The sequence below is a fragment of the Lingula anatina genome, chromosome 4 (assembly GCF_051362555.1).
Source record: "Lingula anatina isolate TDL-2025a chromosome 4, LinAna3.0, whole genome shotgun sequence".
Taxonomy (NCBI): domain Eukaryota; kingdom Metazoa; phylum Brachiopoda; class Lingulata; order Lingulida; family Lingulidae; genus Lingula; species Lingula anatina.
This window is the reverse complement of record NC_141770.1, coordinates 21,942,194-21,965,394: the sequence shown is the minus strand read 5'-3', so window position 1 is coordinate 21,965,394 and position 23,201 is coordinate 21,942,194. Positions and strand designations below refer to the sequence as shown.

The 23,201-nt window shown below is 36.3% G+C and overlaps 3 protein-coding genes across 3 annotated transcripts; all 3 read right to left on the bottom strand.

Annotated features, from left to right (window-relative positions):
• Positions 1-1,831: 1,831 nt before the first annotated feature.
• Positions 1,832-6,307, bottom strand: LOC106163708 (uncharacterized). Its single transcript, XM_087012173.1, has 7 exons — positions 6,244-6,307; positions 5,331-5,409; positions 4,678-4,870; positions 4,281-4,372; positions 3,763-3,853; positions 3,065-3,346; positions 1,832-2,693 (listed from the first exon to the last, which is right to left on the bottom strand). Exons 1-7 carry the CDS (start codon positions 6,275-6,277, stop codon positions 2,574-2,576), a joined length of 891 nt encoding a protein of 296 aa, XP_086868299.1. The 5' UTR covers positions 6,278-6,307; the 3' UTR covers positions 1,832-2,573.
• A 6,090-nt stretch (positions 6,308-12,397) lies between these two features.
• On the bottom strand, positions 12,398-17,233 carry LOC106163707 (uncharacterized). The gene is made up of 7 exons (XM_087011478.1): positions 17,200-17,233; positions 16,328-16,406; positions 15,629-15,821; positions 15,246-15,337; positions 14,251-14,341; positions 13,709-13,990; positions 12,398-13,203 (listed from the first exon to the last, which is right to left on the bottom strand). The coding sequence occupies exons 1-7, from the start codon at positions 17,231-17,233 to the stop codon at positions 13,084-13,086; spliced, it is 891 nt and encodes a 296-aa protein (XP_086867604.1). The 3' UTR covers positions 12,398-13,083.
• A 723-nt stretch (positions 17,234-17,956) lies between these two features.
• Positions 17,957-23,201, bottom strand: LOC106163705 (uncharacterized). Its single transcript, XM_013541368.2, has 7 exons — positions 23,097-23,201; positions 22,276-22,354; positions 21,642-21,834; positions 21,241-21,332; positions 20,233-20,323; positions 19,609-19,890; positions 17,957-19,138 (listed from the first exon to the last, which is right to left on the bottom strand). The coding sequence occupies exons 1-7, from the start codon at positions 23,128-23,130 to the stop codon at positions 19,046-19,048; spliced, it is 864 nt and encodes a 287-aa protein (XP_013396822.2). The 5' UTR covers positions 23,131-23,201; the 3' UTR covers positions 17,957-19,045.

Sequence of the window (23,201 nt, the reverse complement as noted above, 5' to 3'; positions counted from 1 at the left end):
GATAGTGATGTTTATACACTGGGACATTGGATGCACGGATATAGCAGACAAGATAAGCACAACGGCGGTTCTGGCTGTGATTCTGGTCACTTCGATGAAGCAGGTTGCAGTGGAATAACAGGGCGTCTCCAGGGTCAAGCTGGACGTGTGTCAAGGGGCAGACTTTGGTCAGGAACTCTGAGCGTTCCAGACCGGCCCCTACTTGGTCACCGACTTTCACGTGTTTTACTCGTCCAGCACGATGGCAGTATCTGCATGTTTGGAAAAATTGCGTGATAAGACTTTTTACCGTAAACTACGCAAGACCGGACACATGGTTTCCCTGGTAGAAATGGATTGACGATGTATTTTTCTGACTCGCCTTTAGCAATATATACATGAAATTAGGGTACATCACCATGCAGTTTCTGTACACACACACACAAAAGGAACAAACTAGACGTGTCCTATAAATTTCAGCAAATTAACATGCAATAACTTTTACACATTTTCTACAGAAACACAATTGGATACAATGGTTCCTTTAGGGATTACACAGAAACCATCAAGATTTCAAAGATTTTAATTGCTCTCCGTACACTTTGTACAGAAATGAGCATTGGTATCAACACCCATCTTGATGGATTTAGTGAATGCTCGTCACATTAGAACTTGTGTTTCATTACCTGCAGACATCCTTCTGTCTTGTCTGTCTCTCTGCCATTTACATGTTTATCATGTTATGTGGGTGCTGAATTTTTTTACCATAATTTTTATTACAATGTACAAGTAGTGCGTTGCGTGAATGCAAGGAGATTGAAAAATAAAACGTTGGAACAGAAGACATAAAATCTTCTGGTATTGTAAATGATTGTTTAAAACGGTGCTTTTGTCATTTTGACAAACTCAACGCGTTCGCGGTTTTATTTACAGTTGTAGATTAATTTCTATCAACTTACCACCATACATGTATGCTTAGACAGAGGGATGACTTCTGTTATGAAGGTTTGTTTTCTTACTGTACACCTGTATCGGTACTAGTTCTGTATGCACCATTTATTGAAATAGGTGTGTGTGTGTGTGTGTGTGTGTGTGTGTGTGTGCCTGCGTGTATGTGTGTGTGTGTGTGTGTGTATCTGCCTGCCTGCGTGCGTGAGTGTGTGTTCGGGGTTACCTTAATTACATGTATATCGTATTCATTATAAGATTCGTTTCGAGAATTAATAATAACATAAATTGTGGTATCTTTTAGTATGACCAACTGTTAAATAGAATATAAATGGTTGCATAAATTGACTAGCTGAGCCTTTGGCTTATTGCTTACTCGAATCAATTTTGCTAAAAAAGAAAAATCAATTTTATAACAGTAATACCTGAAGGAGTTAATAAGCTCAGTCACCGTATTTATTTTTATGTTATTTTAAAAACAGTTGGTCGTAATAAAGGAGGTTGAAATGGACTTAACTGTGAGTGAAGAGGGGCGTCCAATCACGTCAAACAAACTTATGATGTTATATGTTGCCCACTATAATTCTGATGTGAATTGTCTGATCAAATGAAGCCAGGTTCGTAGTGAAACCCGGGGTGTCAACAAAAAATATTGTTCCTGCTGTACAGGTTGCCTTAATGTAAGCAGCGAGAACAAAAACATTTTATTTAAACATAATCAGTTCACGTATTCATTGCTGTATGATAGATTCCCCAACGAATAAACTTAAATTAAGCTAAACGTGGTATTTTAAAGTACATCCGAAATAGAAAAATCAACTAAAAGAAGCTTAAATTAGAAGCAAAATATTTAATGAAGCACATTTAGTGAAATAAAAAAAGGAAAAAAGCATAATATCACAAGGGCTGCAGATGTAGTGGACTCCTTAACGTTTCAAAAAATAATTGTAACAAGAAAAGTTATGTGGTGCTTTGCTAAAATACTATATATTTTGAAACAAAATCAGAATAAACATGTATATTTCAATCGGACATCTTGCATACATGTTACTCTCTGCTCATAGAGTGTGCTAGTAGTCTTATACAAAAGTATTGTATCGCTGACTCGTTTACAATATTTTAGTAGCCATTTATATCAGCGGGATCATACAAGTATAAGTAGAGTATATAACCTTACTATATGTAGTAAAGCAATAACCGTTTTGTAAGTAGATCCCTGATCATAACTGTTTGTTGAAAGTTCCTCCCAACTATGATGCACGAGCCCTTAGATAAAAACATTTAACCTACGGTTCAGATTGGGCACATTTTTTATAGTACATCGTGTGTACTAGTTCAGAGTTCCAGGTTGGGACGAGGAAGGGGTGTTTATCACGGGAGGATCAGGTTTACTTCTTTCAAAGTAAATTTAGATTCAACAAAAGTATTCACGTGTGTATGTAAAATGCTGGCACCAGTGCACTGTCTCTTTGATCCTAACCGTCTGATATGTTACTGATATGTAATAAGAAAGATTCAAAACAAAAAATGTCTTTGTCATCAGAACGTTAATAAAATGAAAACCATTTAGCACATATGGTAACATTGTGTCTCATAATTAATCGATGTCTGAATAAAGTATTAAAATATACTGAAGTTTAGGCTGTTTAGGCCTTCCTCTCTAGCACTTCCATAGCAGGGTCACGCTCTCTTTTCGGTCCATGAAAAAATAGTTTTCCTTCAGTGGGTGTTTTGATGCCACATTCCTTAATTCTGCTATTCTGTACCTTGACATAAGCAATAACAATATTATGTTATTATGAAATAAATTGCTAATTGCACATCAATTGCTAATTCTTCGTAATGGATTTGTTGCATTTTACGTCAAACACTTTTCTGACAGGAACAGTACAGTAGTTTACGAGAGTGAAATTGCTTGCATAAATAAATGGAGAAAGGAACCTTCATATTTTGTCAATGTTGTGATTACTGGCGAATTTAAAATATACCAAAATCATAAAATCAGTTATTGTCAGCTAAAGAAGAAAGGCAGAACCAACAAATAAAAAAGTGAATAAAATAGTGAAATGGTGAGATTTTAATCATTAAAATGAATGAAACTGAAAAAAAAAAAAACGTTTGATTGTACTATGCCCACCTTAATCAGGGGCGTGTAGTTAGGATGGTGATGTTTATACACTGGGTCATTGGATGCACGGTTATAGCAGACAAGGTAAGCCCAACGGCGGTTCTGGCTGTGATTCTGGTCACTTCGATGGAGCAGATTGCAGTGGAAAAACAGAGCGTCTCCAGGGTCAAGCTGGACGTAGGTCAAGGGGCAGAGTTTGGCAAGGAGTTCTACGCGTTCCGGGTCAGCCCCTGTTTGTTCACCGACTTTCACCTGCTCCAGTCGCCCAGCTTGATGGGAGCCAAGTAGTATCTGCATGTATATAAAGGATGTGGTGATTAAATATAGTCTCTTTGGTGTAATATATACAGTGGAGGACATGTAGGAATAGGTTTGAAAGGTACTTGTCTTTGCGTGTATGAAGTTAGCGGACGTCACTATATGCACATTCTTTATAGGAAAAAACAATAAGAGTAGCTGGTGGTGTCACCTAAATATGAACGGGAAATAAATATGCAATATAAGTGTTGCTAATTCACACCATGTTCTAAATTTTTTACCAAAAGTAGGAGTAACCTTTGCTTCCTTTACGGACTGCAGAGACATCAATATTCCATGCTTTTGAATCATTCTTTGTATAGAATTGAACATTGGCATCAGCATTCACCTTGATGGATTCTGAGAATATTAATGATATCTACATGTACATACAACTCGTGTTTCATTACCTGCAGACACCCGTTTGTCCTGTCTGCTCTGTCCACAGCAATCCACACAGTAGCCATGTCTGGAAACAAGTTGCCGTAATGGTACCAATCACTGGAAATAGCAATTAGCAGGATTAAAAACTCCTCTAACAGCAAATGCCTTTTCTAAATTTTGTTATGGCATCATTTTGACCTAAATGGTACTGTTTCTAACTGAAACCTAAAATGTCGACTCAACAGCTTGTGCAGCTAATGATCAGCTAATGCTCAATGGTCAAAATGCATAACCAGAGAGAACTAACTTGCAGTATGTCTTTGCTTTCTTTGAAAAGATATACGCAGCCTCCTCTTTGTGATAGTAATGCGAATGCGAGTGATGCAGTACGTAAAGGTCGTTACTGGACAGCTGTAGTCTATACTGGCTGTACGCTCTTTAAATTTTTACCTTGGCAACGTACAGGTTTGTGCAATGTGCGATGACACATGTTATATCAAAATAGTATCAAAATAATAACAAATAGGGTCCTGTAAATTTTTACCCGTAATCCTGGTGCCATACAAATGCACCCCCTGTGAACGGTTCTTTCATGACGACTTTGGCGTGATATTGATAAACCTCTCCCCCTAAAATCTGGAATCAAAGTTTGGAATTTTTTATTTGTTTGCTTACCGAATATACAAAATTTAATTGATAGGCTTTATGGACGCCAAATTTCCACAGAGATTGATAATCTCAGTATCTTAACTGAATATTGAAGCCTGGCAGTCTAAATAAGATTAATTGAATAACACACTTTGTGAATTTTCCTTCAAAAATGTAAAGACTAAGGCCTGGTACATGTATTAGGTAAAACAATTTATGCAGTGAAATAATGATTTAACATCAGAGGAAAAATGAACGACAGTCGACAAAGGCTAAGAGGCCTATGTAGCTACCTTTTCCACGGTACCGGCAGCTTTATCACTCCTCCCAATCATCCCGGTTATGTCATCCACAGGGTGCTTCCAGGTGGCCATTTTGGACTGATTACCTTCCCCATCGTCCCTGGTATAGTAATTGTCCTCCAGGGTCTTGTCTTGCTCCAGGGTCGTTCTTAAAGTAGCCACCTCTTCGGTGTCTAAAAAATTCCTGAATGCAAAGACATAATTGAGTTAAAGAGGTTCAAGTGCTGCCTGAATGTCAATGTCTTTCAAGATCAGACGCAAATGTGTCTTTTTTTCCGTGATTGGTACAAAAAAATTCGGCGATAACGTTATCATGCATAACGATGCATACAATATCATGTTTGGCGATGGCGTCATCTGTCATTATGAATTTTATCAGCCTTCACTTTACCGGATATATATGTAAGATTACATTCTGTATTTATCAAATAATAACACGCAGTGCGTATGTGTGTTAATAAACTCGGTTTACATCAGACAACATGTAATTTTAAATATCGAAATGTTCGATGCGAATATTCACTAGCATAAAATGTGTGCAGGGGGAGGTGCTGATGTTGGATAGTTATTTCAACTTCCATTTAGGAAAACTCGTTAATCATGCAAGGAAGAGGGGAAAGTTTCGAAACTGTTCATTGCCTTACCGCAATATAATAAAACCATCCCTGTCAAACTGCTCTTTCACTTCGTCAGTAACGTCAAAGTTATCTGTATACTGATAGCCTAAAATTTTGAATGCATGTCTCTTAGTAAGACACATTTACTAGTGAACATATCATCATGCATAGAGATAACAACAGATTTTACACTTATCTTCACAGAGAAATCACAACACGCAAGCAAGCATGTTCAGAGACACACGCGATCCTACAGTTTCTCCCCCTTCTCTCTCTCTCTCTCTCTCTCTCTCTCTCTCACACACACACACACACATACACACACTATAATAAATTTAAATAAACAGTTTGCGTACAGTTGCAGACATTTGTAAATGTGCTAACTGTCACTGGTTTGAATGCACGTCTGTCACGACGTAAGGTGCTACATATACTTAGATATATAATCAACGAAGGGTACTTGCTAAGATGATGTGTGGGGTTGCTTCACTTCCAATAAAAACTGATTGATATGAAAAATTAGCTATTGTGGAAAGAACATGCCCTTTATGTGAATTTGGGTGTATTAAGGAAGAGGTCCACCTTCTACGTAACTGTCATTTTTTACTGATAAACGTGTTGAATTTTATTTAAAATTGCTTTTTTGATCTTTTAAATGATCAGAACAACTTTTTATTTATGATTAGTAATGATAACATGGTTAATTTAGTTGCCAAGAGTTGATGCCCATTTTAGAATTAAGGAGAGATAAATAGTTATCTATAAATAATGCTCTAAATAACGTATATTTCAAGGGATATTCAGTCTCTCACCGTTCTATATAGAACTGCCATAGTTAACTGCTTCTAATTTTTTATTTCTTTTTACATGAGTGAGACTAAAATAAAATATCTTGAATCTTTATATTGACAGGTCATTATCACTTAAAAACAAAAGTTACCTGTCCCGTCAGTCGTCCTTACAGATTCTCCCATTCTGTTACTCGTGTACTACTGCCAGCAAATGTGTGCAAATGTTTACCACGTTTCCTTGTATTAAATGGTTTGGCTACAAAGTAAGGGACCATTAATATTGAGAAGAGCCAAGTGCTAGTAAGGCTGGGACCTAAATATGGCGGACCTACATGAAAGAAAGACCACTTAATCCTGTGATGGAGAGCATTCACATCGAGAAGAGTCTCTCCGCCTCTTACACGCCTCCCCACGCGTTGTCCCTCGACCGGTTAAATTGAGCTGAGATTTAATAACTGTGCACTACAGGGACGACGCGTGGGGAGGCGTGGGAGTGGCGGATAGACCATTGCAGGATTAAGCGGTCTTCATTTCATGTAGGTCCGCCATATTTAGGTCGCGAACTTACTAGCACTTGGCTCTTCTTAATCTGAATGGTCCCTAACATAGTTGAAGGTTACAGTTGGAGATCTAGCTGTTGCAGTAGTGTTTTTATCATGTTGTTTACAATTTATTTTCAATTGAAATTTACTTTTTATTCATTTTACACGGGCCCTCAGTTTCCTATCATCGGTGTCATCACAATGTAAAAAGAGTACGTTGTGTGAATACAATAAGATTTAATAAATAAAAAGTTGGAAAACAGGCAACTGAATCTGCTGGTATTTTAGATCAATGTGTAAAAACACAAATTTACAGTGTGACAAGCCAAATAAGACATTTCAAATTATGTTTTTACACTCATAATCAACTATAACAAAAATATTTGTTATAGTTAATAATAAAAATATATTTGTGGGAACAAAAATATTTTCTTTTAACATAATCAATTTATGTATTTTTTGTACTCCAAGGAATAAACTTAAAATACGCACATGGTAGCATTCTAGAGTGCTTAGACAATAGAAAAATTAAAATAAAATAAAGCTTAAATAATAAGCAAAATATTCAATGAGGAAAGTGCATTATATTACAAGGATAGTGTAATTTGCGTATTATAAAAAGTGTAATGTCAGTTAGTGACAGCATGCAGCGAATAAGAGCGGGGAGTGTTTAGTAGAGTAACTTAAGTTGATTGACATGCTCTTATGGTATTTATACAACTGCGCTTAGTGTAAACAGGGAGAAGGCCGCTAGAGATTGCATGAGGTAGGAATAGAGATGAAGGAAGTGGCGCGGGTAATAACTGGACAGTAGTTCAATAAATAATAAGAAAGATAATATCTGAGTTGTATTTGCTACCTCGCGTAACATGACGAAGACAAGCCAATAACTTCGTCACAAATGGTGGAGGATGCAAAATATAAACATAGATGTTTGACATCATGAGTCTTGTCGGAAAGAGAGAGAACGATCACCGGACAAAAATAAGCAGGCGAACACAAGACAATTGCTTTAAACGATTATTTTAGAAAATGCTTTTTGCGATATATAGATGAATTTATGGTAGCCAGCCACAATTTCAAATATTGCCTTAGTGAGGTAAACATAGTTTTACGAAGGCTGAGTAATGCAAACTTAGCATTATCTGAATAGTTTCATTGCGCGAGAAGAGGTCAGGTATTAAGGGTATATAGTTTCAGTAACTGATATTCGCGTTGACAAAGTGTAAGGCAGTGCCAAAATTCCATGCCCATTTGAATGTAATCGAATTTCTAGAAGTAGTGAATTATTGGTTATTGAATTTATCCCCTAACAGATTTCAATTAAGCAGAGTAAAGGTAAACACCTCGCGAATGTAGACGCGATTAGCCGCCGCCCTTACCATGAGGGAAACGTTGAAGAATAAGACTTAGAAAAGCATAATGACCCTGCACAGTTTTTTTAATGATGCATGTTTGAACAGAATACATATGTTAGACACAAGTACTTTACTTTAAATTAAAACAGAGTGGCTATGAATTTCAAGGTCTGGAATGCTTTTAACAGTTAGAGAAAGGTGACAAAAATATGACGTTGTCAAAATGTCAAGATTGCGAGGCATTTGTTTTAAAGAGCAATTGTTTTAAAAACTCCAGCGTAAAGATAAGAATTTTGCGTCAATTATCACATACTTGACATTAGACGAACTTCTACTTAGTTGCAAAGTCGCTCGGCTTCTTGTTGTTAGAGATAGGAGATAACGTGATAATTGATGGCAGAAAATCACCCCACCCAGGAGGTTCTTTGCAACTTGTTTTTCAGACAAGTTAGAGTACAAAGTTTTGTCTAGTTTACACGACAATGCAATCGGTCATAAGGTTATTTAGAACACGTAGTTACCATTACGCACACGAAGTATTTTTTGGAAAAGGTCATTTACAGATGTCATTATGTTCGTTCTTGTGTTGAATGTTTGACAAGGAAAGTTCCTCCAAAATAACTCCAGGGTTCGTTGCTAACTTTGCCCATAAACAAAGAGAGTAAGAAAAAATAAAAAAATGAAGAAAAACGAGGAAATGAGACTGCAGGACAAGCAAATTTGTCCCAGACCACTGATGAATTATTTAAAGTAGAAGCCTTACGAGGTCGCGTCAGATAAAAAGTTGAAGCACAGTATCTTATTTAGTGGAAATGGATTCCCTTTTGGTTAGAATATTAGGGATCCAATTAAAAATTAAACGAGGCGACATTAAAGTGAATAACATAAGAGTAAAGGAAAGGAAGAAAATATACTAAGTCGTGTGTCAATGAAATAGAACACGCCTGTTTAAAACAGACAGTAAGATGGGAGTAGCAAACGTGAAGAAGTTGAATTCTAATTGGATAGAATTAAGATATTTGTAAAGAGACTATCTTAAAGTAATGTCATTAATATTTTTTATGGAAATTATTAAAAGATGCTCTTAAATTTCAATGCCTTTGACGTTTGTTTTTAAACATGTACGCTAAGTGTTTTCTAGGACAATACTATTAGGAGTTCAACGGCGATATGGTTGTCCCTCATTTTCCCTCAGATTCCGAAAAAGATTCACGTAAGTAAGTGTGAGTATTGATTAAAGAAATAATTCGAATTGGTTGTAGACTTGTTATAAAACAACACGTAAAATTTGTTTGGTGAATATATTTTGTATGTCTTATATTTTCCGATACCTGCTAATTTAGATAAATGTAAACATTATCCATCTTTTGATACGTCTTATGTTTATTGAGTAAATTAATTTCCGTTTACATTTTATGCATCTATTGACCTTAAGAATTTATACAGGTTGCGGAATGTTTGAAGAGATTCCAACAGCTGAGGTATCTCACTTCACTGTTAAAAATTCGTGACAAGACGGAAAACTGCATTTGGAAATAATTTGTTGTTGACTTGAACCATAATGTTGCACTAATCAATATTGATAAAATAGTTTTTTTTCCAGGTTATCGAGGCAGCAAATGAATTTTTCGTTTTTCGTCTACCCTTGTAATTTTAATATCCATCATAACGAGTTTTTAATTTTCTTTTACAGGATATGACACCTAAATGGCATTCACCTTAATTTCAGGCAATACTAATTATTATTGCACTTTGTTTCGGTTTAGGGCTCCTGGACTTACAGTCTGCGTAATTTCAGATGATGAATCATAATTCTTTTCATAAGAATACCCCTTCTGTTTCGCCCACTACCCCCTTGCAATGTCAAACATCGTCGAAAGTGCACATGCACCTTTGAAGGTGACAAGCAAATATTAAGATTATGATTAATCTACCTTATTGGAAGTCCCTTCAATAAAATTATGTTTTCGGGTTGCGAAGAATAAAATTGGAGAATAGTTTCTCGACAAATTGCCTTAATTAAAGTCCTAATCACTGGCATTTCAATGATCTTCTTTAAATGATCTTGTCAGTTGATAATGTGGTTATATTGGCAATCAAAAGATCGAGTGAAACGAATAAGTTAATGAGAATAAATGATGCAAGGATAAATGGCCATATTTGGATATTATTTGATATATTGTGATGAATAAAATTATTAAGATGTGACGGATATCAATGTGGTTATGGATAACTGAATATTTGGAGTTGAGGTATAAAAGTGTGCGCATGACGTCATATAAATACTAGCATCTGGGACGCCAGATTGCGTTATTATTATTTTTATTATTAGCATAAGTATTATTATTATTAGACATATTATTGTATTATTAGCATGGTTCCATATATGTTTTATTGGTATCATAATCTTTTGGATGAATAATACTATGGCATGTTAAAATCTTGCCTGTTAAATGTGAATGTATTCAAGTTTGATGATGATTGTTATAATATATGTAGTTAAGTTTTTCTTGACATGCATTTCTGCTTCATTCATTTTGGATATATTCGTAAACGCTGGACATGGACATTCGTGGATATACAGGAAACTGTGAACATTTATCTACACGTGCGCGAATAAGACGTTTATCCATATACAATGAGTGGCAGATGACAATCGCTATGCACTGTCTAGAAGGACGGATTTGACATTATATGCTAACTGAACTTTCGTGCTAAAATTCAAAAATGGAGGATGTAACGGACCATACCAAATGGAACTTTTCATTTGTGGGAAATGAACTTGAGATTTTATTGGTTAACTTTGAGTTATATGTTATTGCATGTGGTTATAAGAAAATGTTAAATATTGTGTATTGAATATTAAACACGCGACTTAGGAAAAGTATATCTATATTCAGTTTTTCGGTCTTATAGTTATTAGTTATTGATATTTAACTATACAGTTATTGGTATAGGAACAGTGTACTTAACTTTTATAAAGATGATGACGTGAAACTGTTGATATGCATTAAGGAAGATTCTTACTTAATTATTTTTCGGTATGTTTTTTGTTTAATCGTGGATTGGGTTTGATATAAAACGGTTGTTTCTCTTATAGTCATCAAAAGAGAGCGCTACTGTGTGGATAAATATGAAGTTGAACAGGTACTTCGTCATCAACGATGCGCTGGTCGCAACGTTGTGTGGTGAATGCTGTTTCTTCGGCAGGGAGTAGCTAACCCAATTGTCTCACGTAGTGCATCCCAAGAACATCCCATATGGCAAACAAAAGAGAGAAACTATATAATAAAATGTGTCAGAGCCATAATAAGAGAGTAACAGATTTAAACATCTGCGCGGAGAAAACAAATAAAAATATCTGTACTCTTGGGCCACACATGACAACATGTAAATGCACATCCACGAACAACCATATTTTCTGAAGAGTTGTCAATCTATCTTCCTTTGAGTTATATTTTGGGTTTCATGTCAAATGCATTTCTATCTTATCGTAGGTTTATAATACAAAATCTATGTACTTAGTTTTGTTTTGCATGAATTTATGGTAAAAGACAAATGCAGTGTTTAAGAAAGTTTATTTTAATTAATGTATATTTTAATTTTAAATATGCCTAGGGACAGGCATATCGTCCCCGGGAGATAATGTAATGTCAGTTAGTGACAGCATGCAGCGAATAAGAGCGGGGAGTGTTTAGTATAGTAACTTAAGTTGATTGACATGCTCTTATGGTATTTATACAACTGCGCTTATATAGTGTAAACAGGGAGAAGGCCGCTAGAGATTGCATGAGGTAGGAATAGAGATGAAGGAAGCGGCGCGGGTAATAACTGGACAGTAGTTCAATAAATAATAAGAAAGATAATATCTGAGTTGTATTTACTACCCCGCGTAACATGACGAAGACAAGCCAATAACTTCGTCACAAAAGTTATAATAAAACAAAAACAATAAAGTGGCACACTGCTAAAATATCATTTTCATTCATTCATTTTCAGATATGTAATTGTCTATCGCGTACATGTATTTAAAATGCAACATCTCACACCCTAATGCATGTGCAGTGTACCACTTGTAGTGTAGCACTGGCAGTTTTGCATGTAGATTTATGACTATTACTCATGCTTGTCTACATTTTTGGAATATTTCGTTGTTAAATGCCAGCTGAAGAAAGCTACATCCATCTTGAACAAAAGATTTCAATATAAATGTGTACCTATACAAAAAAATCGATCATTTTGCTGAAGATGACACATTTCCCATGGCAGTTTGATGCGATTGTCTACCTTATAGAGGTTTCAGGGTGAACTTATCTAGTCATGACATAACTGTCTATGATACATGTAGAAGTAGCAATTCTAATTGCTAAAACACCATTTAAAGTTGGATATTATAATGAATAAAATCATTATTTTGTCATTCAAAATAAGAGAAATTGATACATAATGACATTCTCAGAATATATAAATGACCATCTATGCATCTATAGGGCATTGCACTTTCACACTTTATGTCTGAACGGAGTCTATTGTACAGCGTGTGTTTCAAAAATGTGACTTAGGCTGTATTCCCAGAGCTTTTAGATCGATCTATCCCCGCGGGGAGTCTCACTAGATTACTGTCAGATAATCCGGCTTAGATGTCCGTCCCGCCTACTACAAGCTGTAAGGGGGTAATTATCTTTCGTGTCCTCTCGGCTGACAGCTATTTAGCGTGAACCCCCAGGGAGTTAGGTCGATCTAAAGTAGGTCGATCTAATCTCTGGAAATGGGGTCTGACTAGAAGTTCAGAGTTCCAGTTTGGGACGAGGAAGGGTTTTTTATCACGGGAAGATCAGGTTTACTTCTTTCAAAGTAAATTTAGATTCTACAAAAGTATTCACGCGTGTATGTAGAATGCTGGCACCAGTGCACTGTCTCTTTGATCCTAACCGTCTGATATGTTACTGATATGTAATAAGAAAGATTCAAAACAAAAAATGCCTTTGTCATCAGAACGTTAACAGAATGAAAACCATTTAGCACATACGGTAACATTGTGTCTCATAATTGATCGGTGTCTGAATAAAATCTTAAATTATACTGTAGTTTAGGCCTTCCTCTCTAGCACTTCTATAGCAGAGTCACGCTCTCTTTTCGGTCCATGAGAAAATAGTTTTCCTTCGGTGGGTGTTTTGGTGCCACATTCCTTAATTCTGCTATTCTGCACCTTGATATGAGGAATAACAATATTGTGTTATTATGAAATAAATTGGCACATCAATCGCTAATGCTTCGAAATGGATTTGTTGCATGTGACGTCAAACCCTTTTCTGACAGGAACAGTAGTTTACGGGAGTGAAATTGCTTGCATAAATAATTGGAGAAAGGAACTTTCATATTTTGTCAATGTTATGATTACTGGCGCATTTAAAATCGACCAAATATTCAGTTTTTGTCAGCTAAAGATGAAAGGCTGACAATAAATGAAGAGCATACAAATAATGCATTATACAAAGCAATGTAAAGTCCTGCGCACTTACGTGCATTAATGTTAAAGGGGCTAATAGTAAATTGGACGCCAAGGGTCTATTCAGTTATGTGCAACTTTAAATGTTATGTATTATGTAAATGTAAACAACAAAAATTAAAAGTGAATAAAATAGTGAAATTAATGAGATAAGTGGATTAATGAATGAAACTGAAAAAAAATTGTTTGATTGTACTATACGCACCTTAATCAGGGGCGTGTAGTTAGCATAGTGATGTTTATACACTGGGTCATTGGATGCACGGTTATAGCAAACAAGGTAAGCCCAACGCCGGTTTTGGCTGTGATTCTGGTCACTTCGATGGAGCAGATTACAGTGAAATATCATAGCGTCTCCAGGGTCAAGCTGGACGTAGGTCAAGGGGCAGACTTTGGCAAGGAGTTCTACGCGTTCCGGGTCAGCCCCTGTTTGTTCACCAACTTTCACGTGCTCTATTCGACCAGCTCGATGAGAACCTGGCAGAATCTGCATGCATGGAAAAATTGCGGTGATAAGTCGCCTAAATATGTAAGGCAAATGAATATGCAATACCTGTGTCACATATGTGTTCTACATATTTTACTTAAGTAAGAGTTACCAATGGTTTCTTTACAGACTGAAGACTGAATTCATGCTTTTAAATCATTTTTGTACACTTTGGACAGATGTGAACATTGACATCAACATTCACCTCAATGGATTCTGTGAAAGTTAAAGGTGTCTATTTACAAGACAAGCTTCATTACCTGCAGACATCCATTTGTCTTGTGTGCTCTGTCCACAGCAATCCACACTGTGGCCATGTCCGGAAACAGGTTGCCGTAAAGGTACCAAGAACTGGAAAATAGCAGTAATCACAAGTGCAGTAAATAACTATCATACATGTATTAAGGAATTATGAGAATTTACTCTTTATATTTTGAGTAAAATCTCATCAGAAACAAAATGCCTTTTCTAAATTTTGTTATTACATGATATTTACCTAAATGACACTGTGTACCAACTCAACAGCTTGTTCAAATGCGCCAACTCAACAGCTTGTTCAAATACTAGGCTAATACCAATGGCCAAAAAACATGACTAGAGATAACTAACTCGCGGTTTCATCTTTTCTTCTTTCTTTATAAAGTGAAAACAGTCAGCTCTCACACACTTTTAATAGTAATGTGATAACAAGCGTTGAGACATGCTGTTTACAATATGTTTTCAGCTGCTAGCTACTTGTTTATCATGTAACGGGCCTATCGGTGCCATCATAATGTAGAAGTGGTGCGTTGCCTGAATCTGAGGCTATTGAAAAATAAAATGTTGGGACAGAAAACTTTGCGTGCTGATATTGTACGTAATTTTGTAGAAACAGCGCAATTGAAAGGAATGATAGTCCGCTAGGAACCGTAGTCCGTTCCCCATTACTTTGTACACGTGAAATTCGTCCCATATACCAACCGCAATACTCCTACTAACCCCAACGTGCATTAACCTTAATGTGACCACAGAGTTCGGTTCCTATACAGTATGTAGGACTTCCATTCCTGTCACACAGGCTCTCCTCCTCATTGTAATGGTAATGTGAATGCAAGTGTTGCAGTACATAAAATGTCTTATGCAGCCCTTGTTATTCTAAACGGGATGCACAATCTTCACTTTTACTTTGACAACTTCCTGGATCATACATTGAACGATGGCGCATGCAGTGAACATGTGAAAATAATGTAAAAAAACATTGTCCTGTGAAATTTACCCGTAATCCTGGTGCCATACAAACGCACCACCTGTGAATGGTTCTTTCATAGCGACTTTGGCGTGATATTGATATACCTCTCCCCCTAAAAGCTAAAATTAAGGATTGGAAAATTTTATTTAACTCGTTTGCTTACTGTAGGGACAAAATTTTAATTTATAGGTTTAAAATACTCGACATATTCCCACAGATATGTATGTAGGCCTATAATCTCAGTATCTTAACTGAACGCTAAAGCCAGTCTTAATATTTTTTTTCACAAAATTGTGAATAATAAGTGCTAGCGTCAATTAAAACAATTTGTGAAGTCAAATTACTTTATAGTCGAGGAAAAATCAATGGCAGTCGGCAAAGGATATGAGGCCTACATGTACTGTAGATACCTTTTCCATGGTCCCGGCAGCTTTGTCACTCCTCGCTACCATCCCGGTTATGTCATCCACAGGGTGATTCCAGTTTGCCATTTTGGCCTGATATCCCTCCCCATCGCCCCTGACATAGTAATTGTCCTCCAGGGTCTTGTCTTGCTCCAGGGTCATTCTCAAGTTAGTCACCTCTTCGGTGTCCAAAAACTTCCTAAACGCAAAGACATAAGAGGGCTAGAAAAGGTTCAAGTGAATGAATGCCTGAATGTCAATGTCTTCCGAGATTCGAGTCAATTGTTGCAACATCGCTGTCACACCACATATATGTAGTCTGACTGATTATGTTATAAATGTGTCCTATTCTGTGATTGTTAATTAATGTCGGTATTTAATGTCGGTCATTGGTTGATCAATATCACATTGGGTGATGGCGTCATCTGCTATCATGAATTTTATTAAACTTCACATTGCCGGATATAAGATCACATTCTGTTCTTATCATATAATAACTCCTTTCGTATGGGTCTTAATTAATCGGTTTTAATTAGACAAACTTTAATTTAAAAAATGTTAAGCGTTCGATGCAAATATTAACTAGTATTAAAGGTCTGCGTGGGGGGCTAATATTGGATATTTATTCCATTTTATATTTACGGAGGAACACTTGTTAATCTTGCAAAAAGGGGAGCAAAGTTTTGAAACTGTTTACTGCCTTACCGCAATATAATGAAACCATCCCTGTAAAACTGCTCTTTCAATTCGTCAGTAACGGCAAAGTTATCTGTATATTGGTAGCCTAAAATTTAAAATACATACCTTTCAGTGAGACAAATTTACTAACACAACATCATTCATGGAAATCACAATGGATTGTGGACTTATCCTCACGACACCATCACAATAAATAGGCCATTCTGTTCATCCAAAGACACACTCGACACTACAGTCTGCCTTTTCTCTCTCGCTAACAAAGACACATGCCTATGATAATAAATCAAAATAAGCAGTCTGCGCACAGTTGCCGACAATTGTTCCTGGGCCAACAATAAGTGTTTTAAATACACGTCAGTCATGACGTTATATATTAATATACTTGTATATATATAAACAACGAAGCGCACCTGCTAAGGTGAGGCGTGTGGTGACCCCATTTCGAATAGAAATTCGATATGAAAATTTAGCTATTGCGGAAAGAACCTGTCTATTATATGTGAATCTAAGTGTATTGAGGACGAGGTCCACTTCTTAGTTTACTGTCCTTTATTGATGAACGCGTTAAACTAATATTGCTAGGCGTTTTAAAGACAATTTTGATCTTTTTAATGATCAGAACAAGTTTTTATTTGTGACTATTAATAATGACACGATTTATTTAGTTGCCATACCTTCTGCCGATTTATGGAACTAACTATAATAATGCTTTAACGTATACTTTAAGTATTATTCAGTTTCTCATAGTTTTATATAAAACTGCAATATTTTACTGCTTCTAATTTTGCATTTCTTTTTATATGGGTGAGAGTGAAATAAAGTATCTTGAATCTTTATATAGACAGGTCAATATCATTGAAAAAAAAAACAAAAGTTACCTGTCCCGTCAGTCGTTCTTACAGACTCTCCCATCCTTTCACTCGTGTACCGCTGCAAGCAAATGTATGCAAGCTAACCACGTTCACTTGTGTTAAATGACTTGGCTACACACAGACATAGTTGAAGGTTGCAGATGGAAATCTAGTTGTGGTAGATTTTTTATCATGTTGTCAACGATATGTTTTCAGCTTTCATTTACTTGTTTATCATGTTACAAGGGCCCTCAGTTTTCTAACATTGGTGGCATCATAATGTAGAAATAGCGCGTTACGTGAATACAAGAAGATTGAAAAATAAAATGTCAGAACAGAAAACTTGATCTACATTGTACATAATTGTGTAAAAACAGTGCATTTGTCAGTTTGACAAACTTAACAACACATTTGCGGTTATGTCTAAAGTTGAGGCTAATTTCGATCAGCCACCAGGCTTATGTCTAGACATACAGTGTACTGTAGGACCTGGCTATCGAGAAACGTTTTCATTTACATCTTATCAGGAACTTTACTAAAATAAATACACCTGTATCGATTCTAGGATTATAGAAGAGTGTGTGTGTGTTTGTGTGTGTGTGTGTGTGTTCTTATCTTAATGGTATACATTAAAAGGTTCGATACAAGATTTTTTTAAATATTTCAAATTATTTTTTAAAATAATAACATAAATCGTGGCATTTTTTATTAGTGTTTGATACATTATACATGTAAATGATTGCATAAAGACGCTAGCTAAGCATACATGCATAACTAATTTCCGTCGTCAGTGAAATTGTGGCATTTTTATTATGACCAAGTTTTTTTAAAATATTATACATGTAAATGATTGCACAAATACACTAGCTGAGCCCTGCTAATTTCCTTTGTCGGGGATTAAGTCAACGGTGTAATTATGCAAAATATAAAAAATTACATATCATATTAGCAATACCTGACCAAGGCAATAGGCCAAAAGATCGGTTGGTATATTTGTATTTTAATGTCATTTCAAAAGCAGTTAGTCGTGATAAAGGACGTCGCAATTGTCTTAATTGCGAGTAAAGAGGAGCGTTCGACTATGCCATGCAATACCGTAATCAAGGGTGTTAATAATAATAGGTGAACCTTTCGATGCATATGCTAAAATCGGCCGAATCGGTGCATAGGTAAGCTAAGCACCTTTACTGTATTTCATGGGTACATTTGGGACGAAGAAAGCCAAATTTTGGTCACATATCATTTTTAAAATGCCAGGGTTGTCAATAAACTAAACGATGACTTCAACGTTTCTCTCTTGAGATCTTAACTCCCTTGGTAATTCTGAGTAAGTTGTCTAATAAAATGAAATCGGTTTTGTACCATAATCCGACGTCAGCAAAGGATATTCAAGATGCTTTGAATGAAGAGGGAGAAACACATTTTCTTTACACATAATCAATTTGTGTATTTATTGCATGCTCTTATTCTGATATTGCAAGAAATAAATATATAGTACGCACAACGTAGCATTTTCAGTGCATAAGCAATAGACATTCACCCAAATGAAGCTTAAATTAGAAGCAAAATATTAAATGAAATTTAAATATTAAAAGAAATTGATTGAAAAAATTAAAGGAAAAGAGCATAATATCACAAGAGCTACAGCTATAGTATATTCCTCACCAATCATAAAATAATTGAAACAAAAAATTAATTTGGTGCTCTGCTAAATTACTATATATTTTCAGACAAAATCAGATGGCCGTTTGATTTGGAGATTCATTCACTTCCCATTGTGTAAATAATTGCATGTTTTTCTCTGACCACAGGGTGCGCTTGTTGTCTGCTGCAAAATAATTTTATTGTTGGTACTATAGTTTTGCATCTTATTTTAGAAGGCCGGGATGTTAGAGGGTCCTTGAAAAAAAACCTTTCCTTCGGTGGATGTTTTAGTGTCACATTCCTTTATTCTGCTATTCGGCACCTTGAAATAAGAAAGGAACGATATGTTATGAAAAATAAAGCGGCACGTCAATCGCTATAATATTTCATAATGGACCACTTGCATTTGACGTAATGTTTTGTTTTGTTTTAATAAATAGTAGGTTTAGGGGAATGAAATTGCCTACAAATAAATGGAGAAAGGGGCTTTCATATTTTGCCAATGTTATGACTACTGGCTTATTTAAAATCGACCAAATATTCCGTTATTGTCAGCTAAAAAAGAAGGGCAGACAATAAAAGTAGCCCATAAAGGTAATGCATAATACAAAACAATATAAAGGGCACATGAATGTTAAAGAGTTGATAGTGAAATGGACGCCATAGGTCTATTCGGCAAAGTTCAATTTAAAATGTGGTGCATTATGCATATTTAACAAACAAATATAAAAATGATAAAAATGGGAGATTAATGAACGTAACTATGATAATATTGGAATGTATTATGCCCACCTTAATCAGGGGCGTGTAGTTAGGATAGTGATGTTTATACACTGGGTCATTGGATGCACGGTTATAGCAGACAAGGTAAGCCCAACGGCGGTTCTGGCTGTGATTCTGGTCACTTCGATGGACCAGATTACAGTGAAATATCAGAGCGTCCCCAGGGTCAAGCTGGACGTAGGTCAAGGGGCAGGTTTTGGCAAGGAGTTCTACGCGTTCCGGGTCAGCCCCTGCTTGTTCACCGACTTTCACGTGCTCCAGTCGCCCAGCTTGATGGGAGCCAAGTAGTATCTGCACGTATATAAAGGATGAGGTGATTAAATACAGTCTCTTTGGTCTAATCTATACAGTGGCGGACATGTAGGAATAGCTTTGAAAGGTACTTGTCTTTGCGTGTATGAAGTTAGCGGACGTCACTATGCACATTCTTTATAGGAAAAAACAATAAGAGAAGCTGGTGGTGTCGCCTAAGTAGGAGTAACCTATGCTTCCTTTAAGGACTGCAGAGACATCAATATTTCATGCTTTTGAATCATTCTTTGTATAGAATTGAACATTGGCATCAGCATTCACCTTGATGGATTTTTTTAATATTAATGATAGCTACATGTACTACAACTCGTGTTTCATTACCTGTAGACACCCGTTTGTCCTGTCTGCTCTGTCCACAGCAATCCACACAGTAGCCATGTTTGGAAACAAGTTGCCGTAATGGTACCAATCACTGGAAATAGCAATTAGCAGGGCGGGCAGTAAATAACCACCAATACGAAGAAAATATGGGAATATATTCTTGATATCGTGATTCAAAACTCATCTAACAACAAATGCCTTTTCTAAATTTTGTTATGGCTTCATTTTGACCTAAATGGAACTGTTTCTAACTGAAACCTAAAATGTAGACTCATCAGCTTGTGCGTAAACACCGTGGGGCTAATTAATGCTCAAATGTGTGGCGTGTACCGCTCGGAGCGTGTACCATCCATTCTGCTCATGCGCACAAAGCGCAGGCAAATCTGAAAGACTTCAGGCGTGTACAGTCCGTCTCAATAGAGTCATCAATACATTCTTAGCCTTTAATAAACATGTGCTGTTGAGAACATACTGCAAATTCAAACATAAAGTATTCATATCTTATAGATGTTCACCTCTACTGTGATATTCCTCAGGTGGCCATATAAACACACTAGCCTAATAAAATCAATACTGAAATAGTAGGCCAACAGCTGAATAACGACGGCCCGTCCACAGTAGGTTCATCCATGCGTCGAACTGTAATTTGACGCTGATTCTCTATCAAAATTATCAAGTAACACATGGATTTTACCTAGAAATATCCCCATCATACTTAATGTATAATGAGGTAGGAAATGAACTAGCCGAATATAACAGTACAGGTGAATTACAATGGATCATTCACGGAACGGCTCATATCGCGTCTGCTGCGTGTACAATCGGCCAGGACGGATGGTTCACGCAGAACGGACCGTACACATGACACCGGGCAGCTTTATTCTATACTGGCTGTAGGCCCTTTAAATTTTCACCTTGGCAACCTACACGTTTGTACAATGTGCTATGACACATGTTTTATTAAAATAGTATCGAAATAATAACAAAAGGGGTCCAGTAAAAATTTACCCGTAATCCTGGTGCCATACAAATGCACCCCCTGTAAATGGTTCTTTCATGACGACTTTGGCGTGATATTGATATACCTCTCCCCCTAAAAGCTGGAATCAAAGATTGGAATTTTTGAATTTGTTTGCTTACTAAAGATACAAAATTTAATTTATAGGCTTAAAATGGACGACAAATTTCCACAGAGATAAATAATCTCAGTATCTTAACTGAATACTGAAGCCTGGCAGTCTAAGTAAGATTAATTGAATAACACGTTTTGTGATTTTCCCTTCAAAAATGTAAGGAATAAGGCGTAGTATTAGGTAAAACAATTTGTGCAGTGAAATCATGATTTTACAGCCGAGGAAAAATGAACGACAGTCGATAAAGACTATACAGTATGAGGCCTATGTAGCTACCTTTTCCATGGTACCGGCAGCTTTGTCACTCCTCCCTATCATCCCGGTTATGTCATCCACAGGGTGATTCCAGTTGGCCATTTTGGCCTGATTTCCCTCCCCATCGTCCCTGGTATAGTAATTGTCCTCCAGGGTCTTGTCTTGCTCCAGGGCCGTTCTTAAAGTAGCCACCTCTTCGGTGTCTAAAAAATTTCTGAACGCAAAGACATAAGAGGGTTAAAGAAGGTTTAAGTGTCTTTCAAGACCAGACGCAAATGTGTCTTTTTCTTTTTTCCATGATTGGTAAAAATTTCGGCGATAACGTCATCGGTCGATGCATACAATATCATGTTTGTCTATGGCGTCATCTGTCCTTATTGAATTTTCTCAGACTTTACACTTTACCGTATATATATGTAAGATCACATTCTGTATTTATCAAATAATAACACTCAATGCGTATGTGTTAATAAACTCGGTTTTCATCAGACAAAATGTAATTTTAAATATCGAGTGTTCGATGCGAATATTCACTAGCATAAAAGGTGTGCAGGGGGAGGTGCTGATGTTGGATACTTATTTCAACTTCCATTTAGGAAAACTCGTTAATCATGCAAGCAAGAGGGGAAAGTTTCGAAACTGTTCACTGCCTTACCGCAATATAATAAAACCATCCCTGTCAAACTGCTCTTTCACTTCGTCAGTAACGTCAAAGTTATCTGTGTACTGATAGCCTAAAATGTTGAATGCATGCCTCTTAGTAAGACACATTTACTAGTGAACATATCATCTTGCATGAAAATAACAATAAATTGTACACAGCAAAATCACAACTCACAAGCAAGCATGTTCAAAGACACACACGCGACCCTACAATTTCTCTCTCCCCCTCTCTCTCTCACATACACACACGCACACTCACACACTCACACACACACACACAGACGCACGCACACAACACACACATTATTATAAATTTAAATAAGCAGTCTGCGTACAGTTGCAGACTTTTTACCTGGGCTAATTGTCACTCGTTTGAATGCACGTCTGTCAAGACGTAAGGTGCTACATATACATAGATATATAATCAACGAAGGGTACTTGCTAAGGTGATGTGTGGGGTTGCTTCACTTCCAACAAAAACGGCTTGATATGAAAAATTAGCTATTGTGGAAAGAACCTGCCCTTTATGTGAATCTGGGTGTATTAAGAAAGAGGTCCACCTCCTACTTAACTGTCATTTTTATTGATAAACGTGTTGAACTTTTTTAAATTGCTAGATTTTTAAACAATTTTGATCTATTAATAATGTTCTAACGTAGATTTCAAGGGATATTCAGTCTCTCGCCGTTCTATATAGAACTGCCGTATATTACTGCTTCTAATTTTTTATTTCTTTTTATATGAATGAGACTAAAATGAAATATCTTTAATCTTTATACTGACAGATTATTATCACTTAAAAACAAAATTTACCTGTCCCGTCAGTCGTCCTTACAGATTCTCCCATCCTGTTACTCGTGTACTACTGAAAGCAAATGTGTGCAAATTTACGACGTTTCTTTGTATTTAATGACTTGG

Excerpts from the sequence above, each read along its gene's own strand:
- LOC106163708 (XM_087012173.1), bottom strand. The coding sequence starts at position 6,277 with ATGGGAGAATCTGTAAGGACGACTGACGGGACAG. Across the intron at positions 4,871-5,330 it reads GATGGTTTTATTATATTGCG|GAATTTTTTAGACACCGAAG; the intron begins GTAAGGCAATGA and ends CTTTGCATTCAG. Across the intron at positions 4,373-4,677 it reads CTGCCGGTACCGTGGAAAAG|ATTTTAGGGGGAGAGGTTTA; the intron begins GTAGCTACATAG and ends CTTTGATTCCAG.
- LOC106163707 (XM_087011478.1), bottom strand. The coding sequence starts at position 17,233 with ATGGGAGAGTCTGTAAGAACGACTGACGGGACAG. Across the intron at positions 15,338-15,628 it reads CTGCCGGGACCATGGAAAAG|CTTTTAGGGGGAGAGGTATA; the intron begins GTATCTACAGTA and ends CCTTAATTTTAG. Across the intron at positions 13,204-13,708 it reads ACTACACGCCCCTGATTAAG|GTGCAGAATAGCAGAATTAA; the intron begins GTGCGTATAGTA and ends CCTCATATCAAG.
- LOC106163705 (XM_013541368.2), bottom strand. The coding sequence starts at position 23,130 with ATGGGAGAATCTGTAAGGACGACTGACGGGACAG. Across the intron at positions 20,324-21,240 it reads GTATGGCACCAGGATTACGG|TGATTGGTACCATTACGGCA; the intron begins GTAAATTTTTAC and ends TGCTATTTCCAG. Across the intron at positions 19,891-20,232 it reads GGACAAACGGGTGTCTACAG|ATACTACTTGGCTCCCATCA; the intron begins GTAATGAAACAC and ends ATATACGTGCAG.